The following is a 20,259-nucleotide window of genomic DNA, read 5'->3' as shown; positions in this document are numbered from 1 at the left end:
ATGAAATCCTTCTGGCGTACCCAAACAATAAACTCACACCCATTTTGAACTCATTTGCAAACTCATTTGCATTCTGCACTCTGTGCTGTGTCGCTACACACTGTATTATGAACATTTGGATCTAGTAGTATTTAGAAGGGTTAGTTTCTACTGAGATAACTAAATCATCACGTAGTTTGTATTTATTTTGGCCTTTTGGGCCACACCCGGTGATGCCCAGGGGTTCCTCCTGGCTCTGTGCTCAGGAATCACTCCTGGCCGTGATCAGGGGACCGTATGGGGTACCAGGGATGGAACCTGGGTCGAGCATGTGCGAGGCAACACCCTCCCGCTGTGTTATGACTCCGGCCCCTCGATGTCCTTGCTGGAAACAGAACTCTGAGGCTTAAGGAAGAGCTACTGACTTAATTCACGGGAGCCTTCGGCCCACAGAGCAGAGTTCTGCTTCGACGCGGGTGAGTGGTGAGCACTGAGAGTCCCCAACCCTGAGCTGGTGCAAGACAGTTCAGCTTCAGCCTTTTATAGTTCTTCCTTTCTCCACTCCCGAACCTCCTCAGATGCCTTAAATTATCAGCACAGTATTAAACAAAGAGGCATAAATGAGCTGGAGACTGTGTTCCAATGGCTTGTGAACTGATCATTGGAACGAGTTCAATGTTCCCAATCTCAAATCCAACTTTCAGTTTAAAATCATTAGATTCTGGGGTCTGGAGAGATAGGACATGAGGGAAGGCTCTTGCCTTGCACGAGCCCCACATGGGTTTGAACCCCTGCATCCCATGCGATTCCTCCATGCACTGCCAGGAGTGATTCCTAATGCAGAGCCAGGAGTAAGCCCTGAGCATCGCTGGGTGTGACACAAACCCAGCCCCCCCCCCAAAATTTAAAGATGATAAATGAGATTATCTATGAATAACACTGAGCTAAAATAACTCAGTCTAGTACTTATTCCTACAACACAATCTATTCTAGTACTTAAAACTGCCTGGCTCAAGTAAGGTGAGGCAAGGGACCTCTTCCTTATCTAGGGAGGGAGAAAAGCGCATTATCAGGATTTACTCATTGACTAAACAATTAAGAGACTTCTCTAAGAAAACAATATTTCTAACTTAACGCCATGATACAAAATTTGAATTTTTTTTTAACTAATCTGAATTTTTAAAAATTTGCGATAGCACAGCGGTAGGGCGTTCGCCTTACAAGCGGCCAGCATGGCCGACCCGAGTTCGATTCCTCCGCCCCTCTCGGAGAGCCCGGCAAGCTACCGAGAGTATTCGATATGCCAGACACAGTAACAACAAAGTCTCCAATGGAGACGTTACTGGGCCCGCTGGAGCAAATCGACGATCAACGGGAGGGCCTTTACCTTTTCGGAGAGCCCGGCAAGCTACCGAGAGTATTCGATATGCCAGACACAGTAACAACAAAGTCTCCAATGGAGACGTTACTGGGCCCGCTCGAGCAAATCGACGATCAACGGGAGGGCCTTTACTTTACTTTACTGCTTACAGTAATATTTTTCAACAATGGTAAGACAGTATTGCTGAAAATAGCCAAAGGCAATGCCAAGTTTATCTGGGTAACTACGTGATCATTAAAAATGCTTTTGATTCCTTTCTGTTTCTAAGCCAAGCGGCCTCAGCTGAGAGAGGCAGGAGTCCCAGAGAGCCACTCCCAGGCCTGTGACTGTGAAGTGAAGCTTTACCAAGCCTGGAACAAGCACCAGAGCAGTGACCTAATCTCACAGACAAGGACTGTCAGCTTCTCCCACAGATGTGACTCAATGATTACACTGTTATCACAGAGGCCGGCAATGGCCTCTTAATGGCTCTAAAAGCAAAAAAAAAAAAAAAAAATCAATGTGAGGATTAACCTGGGGGGTCTTCCTTCCAGTATTTACTCCTGAAGGACATTCTGAGCAGATGGAAAATGTCCAATTACGACAATGGGAACAATGGGAACAGAGTATTTAGAATTCAAATATCCATGAAGTGAGAACGTTAGTAAAATGATTGGAAGATTTGGTCAGGAAAGTGAGAAAGCTTTCTGAGTCCATTTTCCATTCCTACCCATTTCTATTTGAAACAGCCCTGAAGAGTCTACCCTACCAGAATCATCCAAATGAAGTATTTACACAATTGTAAATATCTAATTGACCCCTAACGGAGGTGTTGGGGTTTCTGGCAGCCAGTCCCAGGGAGAGGGGATCCCGGGTGGCTTCTGGCTGGACTCTGGCACTGGTCCCTGGAGTGACATTTCCTTAAAGAAGCTGGGGGGAGGGGGCTGGAGTGATAGCACAGCAGAGAGGGCATTTGTTTTGCACTTGGCCAACCTGGGTTTGATTCCCAGCATTCCCGAGCACCACCAGGAACAATTCCTGAGTGCAGAGCCAGGAGTAGCCCCTGTGCATTGCTGGGTGTGACCCCCCAAAGAAAAGAGGCTAGGGGAATGCAGCTCAGTGGTAGAAGGTTTGTAAGGTTCTCCCACACTCGCCTGCTCCGTCAAAGGAAGGGTCTTTAAAAAGAACACTTAGAAATTCTTCAGACTCAGAAGCCCTTAGAACCCAGGAGAGTTTCAGCCTCTGGCGTCAGAGGGCAACTCCTAAGGCTGAAATGGAACGTTTAATAAAACAGAAGAGAAGACGGAGGGGCACGTCTGAAGATGACTCTGGTATTCTAGATCCAAAAATCTAGCTACTTAAAAATGAGAACACTTGTTTTATGAATAAAAATCGACCGTTAACTGACTGCCAGGCTGAGCGTGTGACCCAACCGAAGCGCTCAACGGGACCCTGAGACAACCTAACCGTGACGCGCTGCTGAGGACACTGGAGGTATTGATAGAAAGGAATTACTTTTCATCCATGCGGCTCCGCATCTTCTTAAGCTTCTGCATGATGCTGCTGGTCTCACTGCTGGAGATGGAGATGGGGGACGGGCTGCGGGTCTCCAGGTCCGTCGGGCCCGGGCTGGCCTCTTTGTTATCCCGCAGATCCTCATCGCTGGGAGAGTCCTGCAAGCACCAAGGGGCAGAGCGTGACGATCTCACTGGGATGGAAGGTCTTGGAGCCGTTCTGTTCACATTCTAATCACTCGGAAAGGAGAGGAATGGCTCTGTACTTCAGCATGTGGACAAGGGGCTGACCACTGGACACTCACACCTGAATGTGGTTTGATCACGCAAGTCTCAGCCCCAGGAGCATCGTGTTAAATAGTTCCTTCAGGGGCTGGAGCGATAGCACAGCGGGGAGGGTGTTTCCTTTGCACGTGCCCGACCTGGGTTTGATCCCTGCATCCCACAGGATCCCCCGAGCACCGCCAGGAGTAAATCCTGAGTGCAGAGCTAGGAGGAACCCCTGAGCATCGCTGGGTGTGACCCAAAAAGAAAAAAAAAATAGTTCCTTCAGGTCAGCTTTATAATGTTTATGAGTGTTTATAAAAACCATTTATAATGTCTTATAAATATTGTTTGAAGATAAAATATTCCCGCTACTGGCAATCTGTACCTAAGTAGTCTCTATTTTTTTTTTTTTGGCTCACACTCAGTGACGCTCAGGGGTTACTCCTGGCTCAGCCCACAGAAATTACTCTTGGCAGTGCTCGGGGGACCCTACGGGATGCCAGGGGATGGAACCCAGGTGGGGGGTGTGCAAGGCAAATGCCCTTCCTGCTGTACTACCCCTCCTGGCCCCAGTAGTCTCTAATTTTTAAAGTAAAACTGTCCAAAAGGAATACGAAGTTACAGTATACTGTACAAAACGTTTCCAACATATACTGTACATAATATATCCAAGGATCCAAAGCAGGAAGGAACCACATACAACTAGTTTAGTTACACCCAGGGATGGGATATTTTCTTTAGGTATTTCCCAGGGGAAAATAGTCTGTTCATAAACCAAAAAAGCACAGGCTGGTTAAACTTTGGAAGCAGCGGTTTCAAGCAGTATGTATTTCTTTTCTTGAGTTTGGGCTACATCTGGCGGTGCTCAGGGCTGCCTCTCTGCCCAGCCTGAGGAACCCTTTGGGGTGTCACGTCTGGGACTCAGGTTGGCCAGCGAAGGCAAGCGCCCTCCCCGCTGCTGCACTCACTCCAGGCCACAATATGCTGTTTTGGAATAAGCAAAACGTACACGTGAACAAGCTGGGCAGGTCATTTCTTCTTCTGACTTTTTGGGAAGACAGGTGAGAACGAGCTTGCCTCTCTCCTTCCTGAGTGATTCAGTCTGGAAACCAGAAGGTGGGATGGAGTAAGGTCTGTGCCTTGGCAGCCTCGGAGGAGAGGCAGCGGGCTAGGGTGGAGCGTCAGAACGGAGCCGGGAAGAAGGTGCCCATGGAGGGAGCCGGCCCCAGGAATAGTGAGAATGCCGATGGGAGCACTCTTGCAGGGAACCCTAAGCCTGGATGGACAGAGGTGCACACGGCCCAGGGACAACCAGAGGCTCCACATGATGGGGGACTGCCACATGGGAGACAGCCACATGGGTCACAGCGGATGACTAGGTCATGAACTGGAAGAAGAAAAATGCTGGGCCAGATGGGGGCAGAGATAGGACAGTGGGGAAGTCACCTGACTGCATGAGGCGGACGTTGGTCCACCCCTGGCCTCCTACAAGGTCTCCTGAGCCTTGCCAGCAATAATGGTCCCTGAGCCCAAGCCAGGAGTGAGGCCTGAGCACTGCTGGGTGCAAAATGGCCCAAAATCAAGAGAAAGGGGAAAATGCTGGGCCAGTGGTGGAGGACGTGGCCTGCAGGCTCTGGTCCAGGGCCCTGGGACCATAAAGTCACCTGCTTGAGAAAGGTCCTAAGGGGAAAGCCAGGGTAGGAGCTGATTTAGGGAGTCCAGACAGGTCTTGACAAATCCAGATGTGTGCCTGCCCCAGACTTTGTTTGGATTTTCTCCCTCTGGCCCCCTTGTCTGCCACTGAGCCATCGCTGAGGACTGCCAGGGGTCACTCCTGAGGACAGAGCCAGCTGAGCCAGGTGTGCCCACGCCCTCTGCCCCACAGGAAAAGGAGGCTTGAACAGATCCTAAAGGCAGAAACCAAGTCACAGTAATGTCACAGGACTCACCAATTTCTTGTCCCCCGCGGACTTGAGCTTCTCCTGCAGCTTGATGGTGGTCTGCCGGATCCTCTCGATCTCCTCCTGCTGCTTGAGAATCAGCTGTCTCTCCTTCCGAGCCGCCTTGTTGGCTTCTTGGAGACGTTTGATTTCTGCCTACGGGGGAAGGAGTTAGGACAGAGAGTGCTATGAGAGAAGTCCAAAATCACATTTTATTCTTATTTTATTAATTTTTTTTCCTTTTTGGGTCACACCCAGCAATGCACAGGGGTTACTCCTGGCTCTGTAGTCAGGAATTACTCCTTGCGGTGCTTGGGGGACCATATGGGATACCGGGGATCAAACTTGGGTAAGCCCTGTGCAAGGCAAACGCCCTACCTGCCCTGGCCCCCTAAGTCATATTTTAAAAAGAAAATCAGATTGCATATACCAATGTGTGTACTGTATTTCAAGAGAAAATAACCTTGAAAAGATTAACAGTGGGGGGGGGGGGGAGTCATAAAATTCCATTATTTTAAAATATTTTAACGTGCACTCACTCCACAAAACTCTTCTACAAGGATCTTACTTGTATTTATTTTTTATTTATTTTTTTGCTTTTTGGGTCACACCCGGTGATGCACAGGGGTTACTCCTGGCTCATGCACTCAGGAATTACTCCTGGCAGTGCTCGGGGGACTATATGGCATGCTGGGAATTGAACCCCGGTCGGCAGTGTGCAAGGCAAACACCCTACCTGCTGCGCTATTACTCCAGCCCCAGATCTTACTTTCTAAAAAATGCTTTTCAGAGGCTAGGGATGTAGCTTAGTGATAGCTGCCTTGCCTTGTATGAGACATCACAGAATATTAATAACACATTCACTTCAAAGGACTGTTAAAAATTTTGTGTATTACATGAAGGCAGGCCTTAACTGGACAGTATTTAAATTAGCAATAACGCACAATTCTAATTTAGGAGAAACACAGCAGTTATTAGGCAACCCCTGTAAATACAGTAGTACGGGCATATACAATTGTGTGTGCCAACAAAATTTCATCGAAGGCAGTAATAAGAAAAAAGAATTGAGGCAAAATAATAGATAACACAAGCACGGTGGGGTATTTGGGCCACACCTGGTGATGCTTAGGGGTTAGTCCTGGCTCTGCGCTCAGGAGTTATTCTGGGGACCATATGTGATGCCGGGGATCAAACCTGGGTCAAGGCAAGCGCTCTCGCCACTGTTCTTTCTCTCCACCCCAGGACACTCTCTTAAAGGAATGTATTTCCTAACTTACCTTTTCTTGCTGCAGTCTTAAGAGCAAACCCCGCTGTTTCTTCCGGAGTGGGGGCATTTTATCATCTTCTCCTTTGTCTCGGAGATGTCTGAAAATATTTCCCAGGGAGACAAAGATGAGATTCTATTTTGATTCTAATGTCAAGAATTATGAAACCCCAAAAAAAAACAAACCATTTTTTTCTAAATCAATATAACATTTTCAGTATAAACTTTCAAAGCTGAAAAACAGCAGTTGTTTGCAACAATTCCTAAAACCAAGAAATTAAATATATGTAAACTTGAGACTTTTAAAAATCTTTCCTTGTGATCCTTTAGACAAAAAACTAAACATTTACTGATTATAAATCATAGAGAAATGTATTTTTTATCAAGTTTTTAGAAGTCACAGGACATAACCCACTGTTCAAGTAGCGAGACTCTAGACCGGGATAGGAAAGCTTTTTTCTGCCAAGGACAGAAATTTGGATATTTTTTATCCTCGTTCATGGCCACCGACAATGATCACAAGCCATCGCTACCACTAGCCTAGCATATACAAGAGCCAGACCACCTGCTTTAAATGGCCAATGGAACAGACGTTCCCCACGCTACTCTGGTCTTTGTCCTTTAAAGACCAAAGAGCTTTAAGGAATTTACAATAATAAAGCAACCAACTCAGCTCCTAAAATTGCCAATATGAGACTCAAACAAATTAAGAGTAAACTTAAAAAAAAAAATCAAAGCAAAATGCAAAGAAAATGTATGGGTAGAAGTTCTCGAAAGCAACAAAAAATGAAGTATGGTTCCTGCGTCTAGCTGGAGAACACCGTGCAAATGTGAGGGCTGCGATTGATCCTTTGCAAAAAGGCAAGCAAGCATTTCCTTTGACGAAAGGAAGAGCCGAAGAATAAAACCCACGTTCATCGAGAGAACTCACTTTTTCTGGTGCTCTAGCCAGGCTAGTTCAGCCTTGGTTTTTTCCTTCAGGGCCTTCTCACGCAGACGCAGCAGTGAAGACTGGTGAGCGGCCCTCATTTCCTCTTCCTTCATGTACTGGCGGACCATCTCCATGGTGAATTTAGAAAAGCTGTCCTGTCCGCCCGAGAACGGCATGCTCAGCTCCTGAAACAGAGAATGCACTTCAGATTCACCACCAACGGGCCTTACGGATGGCACGTCCAGCTCCTGAAACAGAGAACGCATGTCAGATTCACCACCAACGGACCTTTATGGAGCTTAATAATCTCAAAAAGAAATGCATTTATAAAAATAATTCTTATTGGGGCCAGAGAGAAAGAACAGCAGGGAGGGCATTTGCCTTGCATGCGGCCAACCCAGATTTGAGTCCCAGAATCCCATATGGTCCCTCAAGCACTGCCAGGAGTAAGTCCTGACAACTGTTGGGTGTGACCCCCAAAACCAAAATAAATAAATCTATTCTTTAAAAAAATAAAATAATGGGGTCACCAGTTGCCCCCCACGAGCGGCTCTCCAGCATGGCCACAGCCCCAGAAGCACAAGGACTTAATGCAGAACCCGACAGCTTGGAGCAGAAAAGTGAACGGACTATGCGTTAATCCAGGCCATCAGGTCTGTCCGGAGGGGAAAGGGTGTTGCCCCAGTCGCCTTCTCCTCTCTGGAAAGAAAGATGGCGGCCACATGGGAGCCTTGTGGACAGCAGGTATGAGCGGGGGGTGTGAGGGCGACTAAAACATCATGGGAAGGGGGACGTTCCAGTCCGTCCTTCACGCCCTACCGAGGTCACCAGTTTCCCCCCACGAGCGGCTCTCCAGCACGGCCACGGCCCCAGAAGCACAAGGACTTAATGCAGAACCCGGCAGCTTGGAGCAGAAAAGTGAACGGACTATGCGTTAATCCAGGCCATCAGGTCTGTCCGGAGGGGAAAGGGTGTTGCCCCAGTCGCCTTCTCCTCTCTGGAAAGAAAGATGGCGGCCACATGGGAGCCTTGTGGACAGCAGGTATGAGCTGGGGGTGTGGGGGTGACTAAAACCTCATGGGAAGGGGGGCATTCCAGTCCGTCCTTCACGCCCTACCGAGGTCACCAGTTTCCCCCCACGAGCGGCTCTCCAGCACGGCCACGGCCCCAGAAGCACAAGGACTTAATGCAGAACCCGGCAGCTTGGAGCAGAAAAGTGAACGGACTATGCGTTAATCCAGGCCATCAGGTCTGTCCGGAGGGGAAAGGGTGTTGCCCCAGTCGCCTTCTCCTCTCTGGAAAGAAAGATGGCGGCCACATGGGAGCCTTGTGGACAGCAGGTATGAGCGGGGGGTGTGGGGGCGACTAAAACCTCATGGGAAGGGGGACGTTCCAGTCCGTCCTTCACGCCCTACCGAGGTCACCAGTTTCCCCCCACGAGCGGCTCTCCAGCACGGCCACGGCCCCAGAAGCACAAGGACTTAATGCAGAACCCGGCAGCTTGGAGCAGAAAAGTGAACGGACTATGCGTTAATCCAGGCCATCAGGTCTGTCCGGAGGGGAAAGGGTGTTGCCCCAGTCGCCTTCTCCTCTCTGGAAAGAAAGATGGCGGCCACATGGGAGCCTTGTGGAGAGCAGGTATGAGCGGGGGGTGTGGGGGTGACTAAAACCTCATGGGAAGGGGGGCATTCCAGTCCGTCCTTCACGCCCTACCGAGGTCACCAGTTTCCCCCCACGAGCGGCTCTCCAGCACGGCCACGGCCCCAGAAGCACAAGGACTTAATGCAGAACCCGGCAGCTTGGAGCAGAAAAGTGAACGGACTATGCGTTAATCCAGGCCATCAGGTCTGTCCGGAGGGGAAAGGGTGTTGCCCCAGTCGCCTTCTCCTCTCTGGAAAGAAAGATGGTGGCCACATGGGAGCCTTGTGGACAGCAGGTATGAGCCGGGGGACTGGGGGCAACTAAAACCTCATGGGAAGGGGGGCATTTCGGTCCGCCCTTCACGCCCTACCGAGGCCACCAGTTGCCCCCCACTAGCGGCTCTCCAGCACGGCCACAACTCCAGAGCACAGAAACCAATTTCTTAACTATCTGACTTTCAGTAGAAATACTTCCAGGGTCAATAAGTAAAATAGCAGAAATCCAAAACCAACATATAATTCTTGAACCCAGCTGTAGACAGCAAATCACTTCACAATGCTTTGTCAGCATGTCTGATTTGGGGGGGTTGGTAAACTCTAAATAATAGTGGTGAATCTTTTATTGAAACAATGAATCTAATCAAAGCAGATAGAGTGTTAACTAGAATTCATCTGCCCCACAGGGACTGGGAGGGGTGGGGGGTGGGGTTTTATTGGGGTTCTTCATGGTAAAAAATAAGTTTTGGTAAAGGGAAATGTGCTTGATATTTGCATGACTGAGACCTAAACCTGAAAGCTTTGTAACCTTTCCCATGGTGATTCAATAAATAAATAAATTAATATAAAAAAAAAATAATGGGGCTGGAGCAATAGCACAACGGGTAGGGTGTTTGCCTTGCACGCAGCTGACCTGAGTTCGATTCTCAGCATCCCATATGGTCCCCTGAGCGCCGCCAGGAGTAATTCCTGAGTGCAGAGCCAGGAATAACCCCTGTGCATTGCCGGGTGTGACCCAAAAGGCAAAAAAAAAAAAAAATTAAAAAATTAAAAAATAAAACAAAACCCTGCTGGTGATGCTAAGAGAACAGTCTTCAAAAATAGGCCCCGAGAAGTGGCAGCATTTATTTGCCAGTAAATTTTGACCAAACCACTACTACTGGCTGGGTACCATTGCCGGGTACAGAACAGAGGAAACTTAGTCCTTGTGACCCAAAAGTCTTGCAATTTAATCAAATGCATCTTTTAAAATGGAAGAACATGTTCCATGAGTGAAGCAAGTGAGAAAGCGAACAGAGCACCATGGCTCAGCTCCTCAAAGGTCTCATGCGTCATTCTGAAGCCTGCATGTCTTCGAACAGGGAAGCACAGCCAAATCTTACAGGACACAAAAACAAAAACCCAGACCTGGAGCTGGAGTGAAAGTACAGACACTGGAATGTGGTCAACCTGGGTTTTGATCCCTGGCATCTCTATGGTTCCCCTGACCACTGCCAGGAGTGATTCCTGAGTGCAGAGCCAGGAGTAACCCCTGAGCATCATCGGGTGTGACCCCCCCAAAAAAAACACCTGAACAATAGCACAAAACAAACCCCCCCACTCACCCATCCCAGGACTGGAGCAATAGTACAGGTGGTAGGGCACTTGCCTTGCACACAGGTGACCCTCTGGGTTTGATTCCCAGCATCTCATATGGTTCCCCTGAACACTGCCAGGAGTGATCCCTGAGTGCAGAGCCAGGAGTAACCCCTGAGTATCGTCGGGTGTGACCCCAAAACAAACTGAACAAAAGCATACACAGGAAAAAAAAAAACCTCCACCCACCCACTCTGGGACTGGTAAGGCACTTGCCTTACACACAGTTGACCCTCTGGGTTTGATCCTCAGCATCTCATATGGTCCCCTGAGCCCTCCAGGAGTAATTCCTTCCTGTGTGCAGAACCAGGAGTTATCCCTGAACATTGCTGGGTTTGGCGCAAAAACCAAAAAACCAAACAAAAAAAAAAAAAAAGAAAGAAAAGAATCCCCAGCTAAAATCACTATCTTGGGAAAACCACTCTGGGAACAGACAAGCGAGGGGAAGTATGAGACGTCTCCGTGGGTCCCACACATCACGTGGTCCCTGTCCCCATCCCAGCCCAGCAGGCCCCGACAAAGTCTCCTGGTGCCCTGGAGGGAGGCAGCCCTGCAGGACACGTCACACACCTTGGAAGAAGATGGGGTCGTCTTCTCAGGGGACGTCTCTTCGTCCGAGTCATCGTGCTGGCCTCTTTTCTTTTCCATGTTGAATCGGCGATGGCTCTCGGAAGGTAACAGAGACCGGAAGGACTTCTCCTCTATTTCATCCTCTGTCATGGACTCGTCAAACTTCAGGGAATACTCTGTTGCGATTGAAGTTGAATCTAAGAGATCAGGGCAAAGAAGAGTTTTTCAGTGTTCGAAGCTGCCATGTGTAGTGTATGGTCATTCTGCCTCTTCTTATGGGACAATCTAACATAAAAATCCTAAAATAGACTGCAAGCAATTCACAAGTATGGAACAATAAAGTTCTATTTCCACTCTAAAAAGAAAACTCTAAAAATATCTAAAAAAAACACTAGCACACATGTGTAAGAGTGCTGTACTCCGGCATAACATGCTTTTATGAAATCAATCAGAAAACACTGTCACTATATAAAAATAAAAAACGGCCATCATCAGACATTCTACAATGACATATAGGTGACCCCAAAAATGCTTATAATTACTAGCAAGCAAAAACTAATTTTAGAACTTAAAAGACGACTTCTGGGGGCCGGAGCAACAGTACAGTGGGTAGGGCATTTGTCTTGCACGTGGCCAACATGGGTTTGATCCCCAGCAACCCATATGGTTCCCTGCGCACCGTCAGGAGTAATTCCTAAGTGCAGAGCTACGAGTAACCCCCCGAGTATTGCTGGGTGTGACTGACCCCCCCCCCAAAAAAAAAAGATGACTTCTGGGTTGGGTGCTGTGTGCTTCTACGATCTCTTACACGCTTGATTCTCTCAAACACCTTCATGTTCTAGTACTGTGACTACTCCAGGTTTTTTTCCTATGTTCTAGAATTGGTCAGTTCCCCGGCAGAGCCATTCGAGAACCTTCAGAAGCCGTAAAGAAGAGGTACCCGCTGCCTTTGGTTGTAACTGTGGAATAGCTGCCTCTTCCCTCTCTTGGCAGACACGAGGTGAGAATGTGAATGCAGTAACCCGTGTGGACAGACATGCATGCCCACATGCACGTGTGCACAACACACACAGGCTCAAAGATAAGGACATCCACACAACTACTCCCAAACCCATCTGCATCCACACAGGACTGATGCACCGACTCTAATTGGGCACCATCTCTCTTCAATACCGACAAACCAGGATCTCACCATCCAATATCCATTTACTTATTTATAAGCTCGATATAGATATTATTATTATTATTATTATTATTTTGCTTTTTGGGTCACACCCGGCGATACACAGGGGTTACTCCTGGCTCTGCACTCAGGAGTTACTCCTGGCGGTGCTCTGGGGACCATATGGGATGCTGAAAATCAAACCTGGGTCGGTCGTGTGCAAGGCAAACGCCCTACCCGCTGTGTATCTCTCCAGCCCCCATAACCCCAATGTGCACCCGCGCCCTCTACTATCTTAAAGGGTCTAATTCTTTGTTCTCTTCTTATACATGATTTGTTGATGACTGAAAGTACTGCAGCCAATTTCTATCTGGGCTATTACATCTGACATAATCACTATCAAGAAGCATATCCCTATTAACTGTTTAAAAGCTCCAATCATATGGGTTGTTATGATTCTGTTACATTACTGGCACAGAACAAAGGTGATTTTTTTGCGGGAGGGTGGAGCTTTTATGCACAGGCTCTCCTCGATTAAGTTCTGGCTCTCCTGGGCCCGTGATACACGCTGACATCAAAGACGGGCCCAGGTGACCAGCACTGAGCCACATGAGCGTGGACACACATTCACCAGGGCCTCACGGCACCGACTAGCTCAGCCACGGCTCCCCCTTGGGCTCTGGGCATCTCCCGACACCTGTGCCCATGAGACACACACGGACACGAGGAAGTGACCTTTCTCCTCAGGCAGGGACGGGACGCTGTCACTTTGCAGGGAGTCGTCCACGGCGGTCGGGGCCTGCTCCTCAATGGAGCTCTCCAGCTTCTCGGCGTGGCGCTTCTGCTCACTGTCCCTGGAGGACAGAGCCGAGGGACTGTCCTGGCGGCTGCTGTCACTGCTACTTCTGTTGACGCAGAGCAAAGACAGAGTGAAGGTCAGTGGTTCCGAGCATGGGGACAGGCTGAAGGATGAGGAGGCTGTTGAGGGTTCGGCAGCAGTCACCCCCGTTCAATCCAGGAAGTGAGTCAAGGGGAAATGAGAATTTGCTTTTGTTGGGGGGCCACAACCAGCAGTGCTCAGGGCTCATTCCTGGCTCGGAATGATCAGGGATCACTCCCGGTGAGGCTTGGGGGACCGTATGGGGTGCTGGAGACTGAACCCAGGTCGGCCGTGTGCAAGGCAAGTGTCCTACCTGCTGTCCTATCCCTCCAGCCCCATAAAGGACAATTATTACAGTGTCTGCAGACACAGTAGGTAGTAGTACTCAGTCACTACTGCGAAGTTCTGCATTCTCGGGATTTTCTGTCTTACTGAGGTGTTACAACATTTTGACAGTGGAGGTAGCCAGAACTTCAAAGAATGCTCAAAGTAGCATCGAGAACCTTCTCACTTAAGAATGGAACCCAAACTGGAAACTGTGCTGCTTCTATACAGATACTAATGACAATCTTATCTTGCAATGGTGATATTAAAACACAGGGGAACATCAAGAAACACAGATGGGGCTGGAGTGATAGCCCAGCAGGGAGGGCGTTCGCCTGGCACGCGGCCGACCCGGGTTCGATTCCCAACATCCCATAGGGTCCCCCGAGCACCGCCAGGAGTAATTCCTGAGTGAAGAGCCAGGCGTAACCCCTGTGCATCGTTGGGTGTGACCCAAAAAACAAAAAAAAAAAGAAAAGAAAAAAAAAGAAACGCAGATGTCAGCATCCCACAAGCAGTCACACAGGCTTGGAGCCAGATAAAGCGGGTCAGTGCCCGGGTGTGACACTCTGTGTGGCCAGGGGGAGCTCGGCATCCCGACTGAACCCCGGGGGCTCAGCTACAAGGATGATCTGCCTGTCGTGGGAGGTTGCTCTGAAGATAATGTACTCTGAGAAAAGCATGCAGAGCTTATACAATTGGGGTCCCAGGGAATTATACAATAAAGTCCGCTGAGAAAGCAGCACATTATTTATTGGCGTGACTGTTCTGTACACTTGCTCATTAAATAAGGAAAAGCCAGTGCTGGGGACTGAACGCAGGAAAACACACACACACACACACACACACACACCACACTGAACTACACTGCCAGCTCAACGCCAGAACTATTTCACTTGGAGAAACACACCATTTATGTAAAGAAACAGGATTACGACTGAGCAATGCCTCGGCCACTTGCTCGCTGCCCCTACCTGCGGTCACGATGCTTGTATCTGTGAGACTCGGAGTAGCTGTCAAACTTCGGGTGCTTTGAGTCAAAGGTGTCTTCCTTACTCTGAGCAAGTGAAACGGACTGATTTTTCCTATAGATGGAAAAGGAAAGGAAGACTGAGTAAGCATCTGAAGTCACAAATATGAAATTTTAATACTCCTGATCATTAAGGAACTATCTTTATAGTACAGATACCATGACGAACCGGTTACAAAATCCCTGAGGAAAGGGATTCAACCACAGAAAAGAACTAAAACTAACTTATCTTCTATAAGAAATAAACATAACCACTCCCAATTTCAAGAAATATGAACCAAAAAAATTAGAATTGAGTCTACAGAGATAGTCCACTCAGCTGATCTGGGTTCGATCCCTGGCACCCCACAGGGTCCCCTGAGTCTCAGCAGTCCCTGAGCACACAGCCAGGATTAAGCACTGAGCACAGCCAGTATGGCCCAACTCCCCCGCCCCACCACCAAATTAAACACATGAATTAAAGGTCAAACTGATTTAAAAAAAAAAAAGAAAAAGAAAAAAACCCCACAAAAATATGATCTTATCATTTCATCCTGCCTAAAAAATACTCGGTTGGGCCAGAACAGCAGGTAGGGTGTTTGCCTTGCATACACCTGACTAGAGTTCAATCCTCAGGACCACATATTACTGCCAGGAGTAATCCCTGAGGGGCACAGCCAGGAGTAAATCCTGAGCACCTCTGGTGGGGCCCCAGAAAAAAAACAAAAACAAAATTCGCTAGTAGTATTTAGTGCTTCTAGAAAAGCTTCTAAAAGCTTTAATGTGTGTAAGGTTCTATCTGTGCCCATGCATGAGATCCTATCTGTGCCCGAGTGCGGGGTCCTATCCATGCCCATGGGCAGGATCCTATCCATGCCCGTGCATGAGGGTGCTCACCTATCCGTTTCGGCTCTGGCCCGCAGCTGCCTGGCCATGTCTGAAGGGTGGTGCCGCTGGTGGTCATACAGCATGGCCAGGGGCGCGCCCGAGGCACTGATGGCCCCCGCGATGTGCGTCCGGGTCAACTCCGCCATCTAAATGCAAACACACAGTGGTGAGAGCAGATGTGAACATGAGGACAGTACAGGGACTGCGGGGGGCACAGAGCCCTGGACACAGCAGGTGGCAGCGAGTGAGTCATCGAGAAAGCACGGAGTCCGTCGTCTGGACTCTGAGTCTCAACAACTTTCTACAAAGATTTGGACCCCATGCTTTCTCAGATTCCGCTCAGATGGGAAAAAAGGACGAATCACACGGAAAAGCTTCAAGTCCTAAAATGAGCCACGGAGGGGCTGGAGCAATAGCACAGTGGGGAGGGCATTTGCCTTGCACGCAGACAACCCAGGTTCGATTCCCAGCATTTCATAGGGTCCTCCAAGCACCTCCAGGAGTAATTCCTGAATGCAGAGCCAGGAGCAACCCCTGAGCATCGCCGGGCGTGACTCAAATAGCAAAATAAAATAAAATAAAATGAGCCATGGTCTGTTAAGTCCTAAATGTCCCTAAAGGCGCCACCTCGGTCACAAGTTCCCATCCAAGTCTTGGGTAAGAACGAGTGTTGCTCAGGGTGAAAACAAAATGCACAGAGGGGCCTGCCAGCTGGCTCAAGTCAGCATGTGTCCTGCACGGGGCGTGGCCTGGACTTCATCCCCCGTGTGACATGGCACCTCCAAAGCCCCTCCAACACCACCGGGTGTGAACCCAACAATAACAAGAAAATGGAGTTGATCACATTCCTCTGTCTTACTCCCACGCCAACACACGCCATAAACGCTGCCTCGGTTTTCCCCAGGGGGTGCCTGTCCCCGAAGGCTGCTGCTGAAACTCAGGATCAGTCCAACAACCAAGTGACTTGCCCAGCGCCCGGCCCCGGGCTGGACTCCCGGTGTGATGCTCACCTCACAGATGTGGCGGGCTGCATCGGTGGTGAGCCGAGCCGTCTCCGTCTGCTGAGCGGCCATCTTACTGGTGGCCTCCTGCAGCACCTCGGCCGCCTCCCTCTGGGACCTGACCACCTGCTGCAAGGACTCCGAGTGGGCCTGCGGGAGGAGACGCAAACGGAGAAACCACGTCTAATCCCTCCTCGCCCAAGTCAAAGAAAGTTGATGGATCTGCCAACTCTCAAAACAACACTTAAGGGTCCGGAAAGATAGTCCAGCGGGGAGGGCGCTCACTACGCACACGACCCACCCAGGTTCAACCCCCGGCATCCCATAGGGTCTCCCGAACTCCACCAAGAGTGATTCCTGGGTGCAGAGCCAGGAGTAAGTAAGCCCTGCACACTGCTGGCTTGGACCCAACATAGATAAAAACCAACCACACTTGAAAAAGATCTGGATCGTGTCTCAAGCTCTACAGGCTAAAATCTGAAGCCTTGTAAAATCAGTGCTGGGGTTCAGGGTGCTACCCCTGGACTGTGATTTCAGGTGACCACCAAGACCCTCCATTCCCACTTCCGGCGTGAGGCCTGATTTCACAGGATCCTGTACAGTCACCAAATGACTTGCCCAGTGCCAAGTCCCTGGGCTCAACTTCTAGTGGTTTCGCCAGAAATGAACCCATGTAGCCGAGTTCATGAAACGCTATTGCCCTCTTTTTAACTCCTCAAACACGCAAAACGCTACATTGAAATACTGGAGTTGTTGTTGGCTGGAGCGATAGCACAGTGGGAAGGGCGTTTGCCTTGCACGCGGCCGACCTGGGTTCGATCCCCGACATCCCATAGGGTCCCCCGAGCACCGCCAGGAGTAATTCCTGAGTGCAGAGCCAGGAGGAACCCCTGAGCATCGCCGGGTGCGACCCAAAAGCAAATTAAGAAATACTGGAGTTGTTGCAAAGACACGACTTCAGGCTGGCATGACAAAGTGGCGGTGGGCAGTGGCACCTGAGCAGCGCGACTCCGCGTCTCTTCCAGCTGTCGCTGACACGCAAGGGCCTCCTGCTCGGCCTTCAGCTTCAGAAGGGCCAGGTCCCTCTCATGGCGCTGCTGCTGGGCCTTCGAAACAAGAGAAGAGCGACCATTAATCGGCAGAATCATTCAACAGGGTCTGGAGTATGCTCTTGCCTGGTGAGGACGAGGCCCTGGGTTCGACCCCAGGCACTGCATTTGAAAACTTAAGTTTAATCAACGTGTTTTCTGTCATCAAAAAAAAAAAAAAAACACGGAAAAACATGAGAAGTGAATCCTTCGAGAATTGCCTTTCTGACAAGAGGCATCTGCTGTTTCCTTTCAGTATTTTCCCATGCCACTGGGGTCTCCGAGGCCCCTCGCAGACACACTCAGCCAAACGGACCTGACCAAGAAGGTGTTGCATGCACAGGCCTCAAGAATCAGCCAGGGGCCAGAGCGACAGTACGGTGGGGAGGGCGTTTGCCTTGCACATGGCCGACCCGTGTTTGATCCCCGGCATCCCATAGGGTCCCCCAAGAACCTCCAGAAGTGATTCCTGAGTGCAGAGCCAGGAGGAACCCCGCCCTGAGCAGGCTGGGTGTGATCCAAAAAGAAAAAAAAATCAGCCAGGACACACAAGCAGTGCGTGGGGGCATCCAAGGATAACCACGGCGATGTTCGGGAGGCCGCCTTGTGCCAGGGCCCACAGCCAGGCTGGGTACCTGCTTGCATGTGCCCAGCTGCCCTCCTCTCTCCCCCCATCCGCTCTCACAGAGTGATGCAGAGCCGCTGGAGAGCAGACTCCTGCTACTTCACGCGTGAAAGCTGATCTCTGTTTTTTCCCCAAATTCGTTTACTGATTTGTGATGTTTTCCAAATGTTACTGCAATGCTGTGACTTCCATACTGTTCACGATATCTATCTCCTACAGTGTTCTAACCCCACAGCCACCGTCAGAGTTGGCTTCCCCCCACCAATCACCCACCCCCCACCGTGGTTATTTTAATCAAAAGAAAATGGGGGGAACCCCAACGCCACTGAAAGCTACAGAGGAAAACTCCACAAATACCTTGATGATCTGCGCCAGGGACACGCTCTCCTGCTGAGCCAGTGACACGCCACGGACCCGCTCGACATCTGTCAGGTGGCGCACGGACTCCTCAATGGCACTCAGATAGCTGAGCTCGGCGGCCATGCGGTGCTGGAGGCCGGCAGGAGAAAAGCGCTGAGAACCTGGAGGGCAGACAAGTGTCAAAGGCTCAGGATGTGGGCGGGAGCCATAGCACTGCGGGAAGTGCGTTTGCCTGGCATGCAGCTGACCAGGGTTCGATCCCTGGCGTCCTACAGGGTCCCCCGAGCAATGCCTGGAATGATTCTTGAGTGCAGAGCCAGGAGTCATTCCTGAGCATCACCTGGTGTGACCCAAAGAGAAAACAAAACAAAACAAAACCTCCAAAAAACACTGTCACTGTCACTCTCCTCCCGTTGTCATCGATTTGCTTGAGCGGACCCAGTAACATCTCCATTTTGAGACTTGTTGTTACTGTGTTTTGCATATTGATTACATCACGGGTAGCTTGCCAGGATTTACTGTGCAGGCGAGATACTCTCAGTAGCTTGCTGGGCTCTCCGAGAGGGGCAGAGGACTTGAACCCGGCTCGATTCCCAAACCCAGGCTGGCTACGCACAAGGCAAACATCCTGCTGCTGTGCTATTGCTCCAGCCCAAAAACAAAGGTTCAAATATTTTGACATATATTGACAGCTCCATTTCCTAAACGGTTTGTTTTGAGTCTAAACTAGAAAAGTCAGCGATCTGCAGGAAAGACAGTGATTTCTATGAAGTTTTTTTGGAAGGAAGTGGGGGTTGTTTTTGGTGTTTTGATCTTACCAGTGGTGGTCAGGGGCTGTTCCAAGCTCAGTGCTTAGGGATAACTCCTGGCAGTGTTTGGGGACCATATGGGGAGTCCAGAATAGTATCCAGGTCAGCTGCCCACCTTAGCCCCCATACCTTCTCTCGCCCCTACTTTACGCTACGTCATGTGTATGTATATGTGTACACATCCACACATGCTACATTTACAGACATTCAGGCATGCACGTGGGCACACAGCATTCAAGAAAACCCCCACAGAATTTCTCTCATGCTTTTCCATGTTTGCTTCCTGCACCGTGTTCAACGCTTTCGACCAGAATCACACTCATGGGGCTGGAGTGATAGCACAGCGGGGAGGGCGTTGGCCTTGCACACGGCAGACCCGGATTTGATTCCCAGCATCCCATAGGGTCCTCTGAGCATCGCCAGGAGTGGTTCCTGAGTGCAGAATCAGGACTAACCCCTGTGCATCACTGGGTGTGACCCAAAAAGCCAAAAAAAAAAAAAAGTCATGCTCAAGTGAAACACTTCCCGAGGGCCAGAGGAAAGGGAGTGGAGGGAACAATGGCCAGCAGCAGCCCCCAGCTCGAGACTTGCCTGGTGAGGGCGCCTTTTCTGACGCTGCTCTGCTGCCCGCCAGATCCGGGAAGGCAGCAGCAGGACCGAGCCCTGAGGAGGCGGACGGCATCATCACCGACGATCTCGATCTTTCTAAGGATGTTCCAGGGAGGTCGAACTGAAGGAGTTTTTGGGAGCTTGGAGATAGGGGAGAAGTCGGAGTTTTCTGAGACCGTCCCTTGTCTGATGAAACACTGGAGAGTTTTGTGTTATAAGGACATTATGAAAGAAAGGAAAACCACTTCAAGAACTAGAGAATCACTTCACAAGGCAGCACGCATCACCCTATCAACATTCGTTTCTAAAACTGTGATCTGGGCACTTACATAACAGAGTCATTATGTGTGGCCCCCCAAAAGCCAAAACAACAACCAAAAAACCCATGGTCTAAACTATACAGCACG

The 20,259-nt window shown here is 49.7% G+C and overlaps 1 protein-coding gene across 1 annotated transcript in view; it reads right to left on the bottom strand.

The window, feature by feature from the left end:
* The window catches only part of CEP350 (centrosomal protein 350), a 93,626-nt gene that overhangs the window by 23,967 nt on the left and 49,400 nt on the right, over positions 1 to 20,259 (bottom strand). The window contains exons 16-27 of the mRNA XM_056107323.1: positions 19,835 to 20,049; positions 18,432 to 18,595; positions 17,357 to 17,467; positions 16,371 to 16,511; positions 15,370 to 15,506; positions 14,438 to 14,548; positions 12,995 to 13,164; positions 11,098 to 11,294; positions 7,256 to 7,440; positions 6,338 to 6,425; positions 5,070 to 5,216; positions 2,855 to 3,012 (exon numbers count right to left, since the gene is read on the bottom strand). Of these exons, the coding sequence (XP_055963298.1) occupies positions 2,855 to 3,012; positions 5,070 to 5,216; positions 6,338 to 6,425; positions 7,256 to 7,440; positions 11,098 to 11,294; positions 12,995 to 13,164; positions 14,438 to 14,548; positions 15,370 to 15,506; positions 16,371 to 16,511; positions 17,357 to 17,467; positions 18,432 to 18,595; positions 19,835 to 20,049 (1,824 nt within the window). The remainder of the gene's footprint in view (positions 1 to 2,854; positions 3,013 to 5,069; positions 5,217 to 6,337; positions 6,426 to 7,255; positions 7,441 to 11,097; positions 11,295 to 12,994; positions 13,165 to 14,437; positions 14,549 to 15,369; positions 15,507 to 16,370; positions 16,512 to 17,356; positions 17,468 to 18,431; positions 18,596 to 19,834; positions 20,050 to 20,259) is intronic.

Source organism: Sorex fumeus, unplaced genomic scaffold (genome assembly GCF_029834395.1).
Source record: "Sorex fumeus unplaced genomic scaffold, SorFum_2.1 ptg000161l, whole genome shotgun sequence".
NCBI lineage: Eukaryota > Metazoa > Chordata > Mammalia > Eulipotyphla > Soricidae > Sorex > Sorex fumeus.
This window is presented reverse-complemented; position numbering and strand designations above follow the sequence as displayed.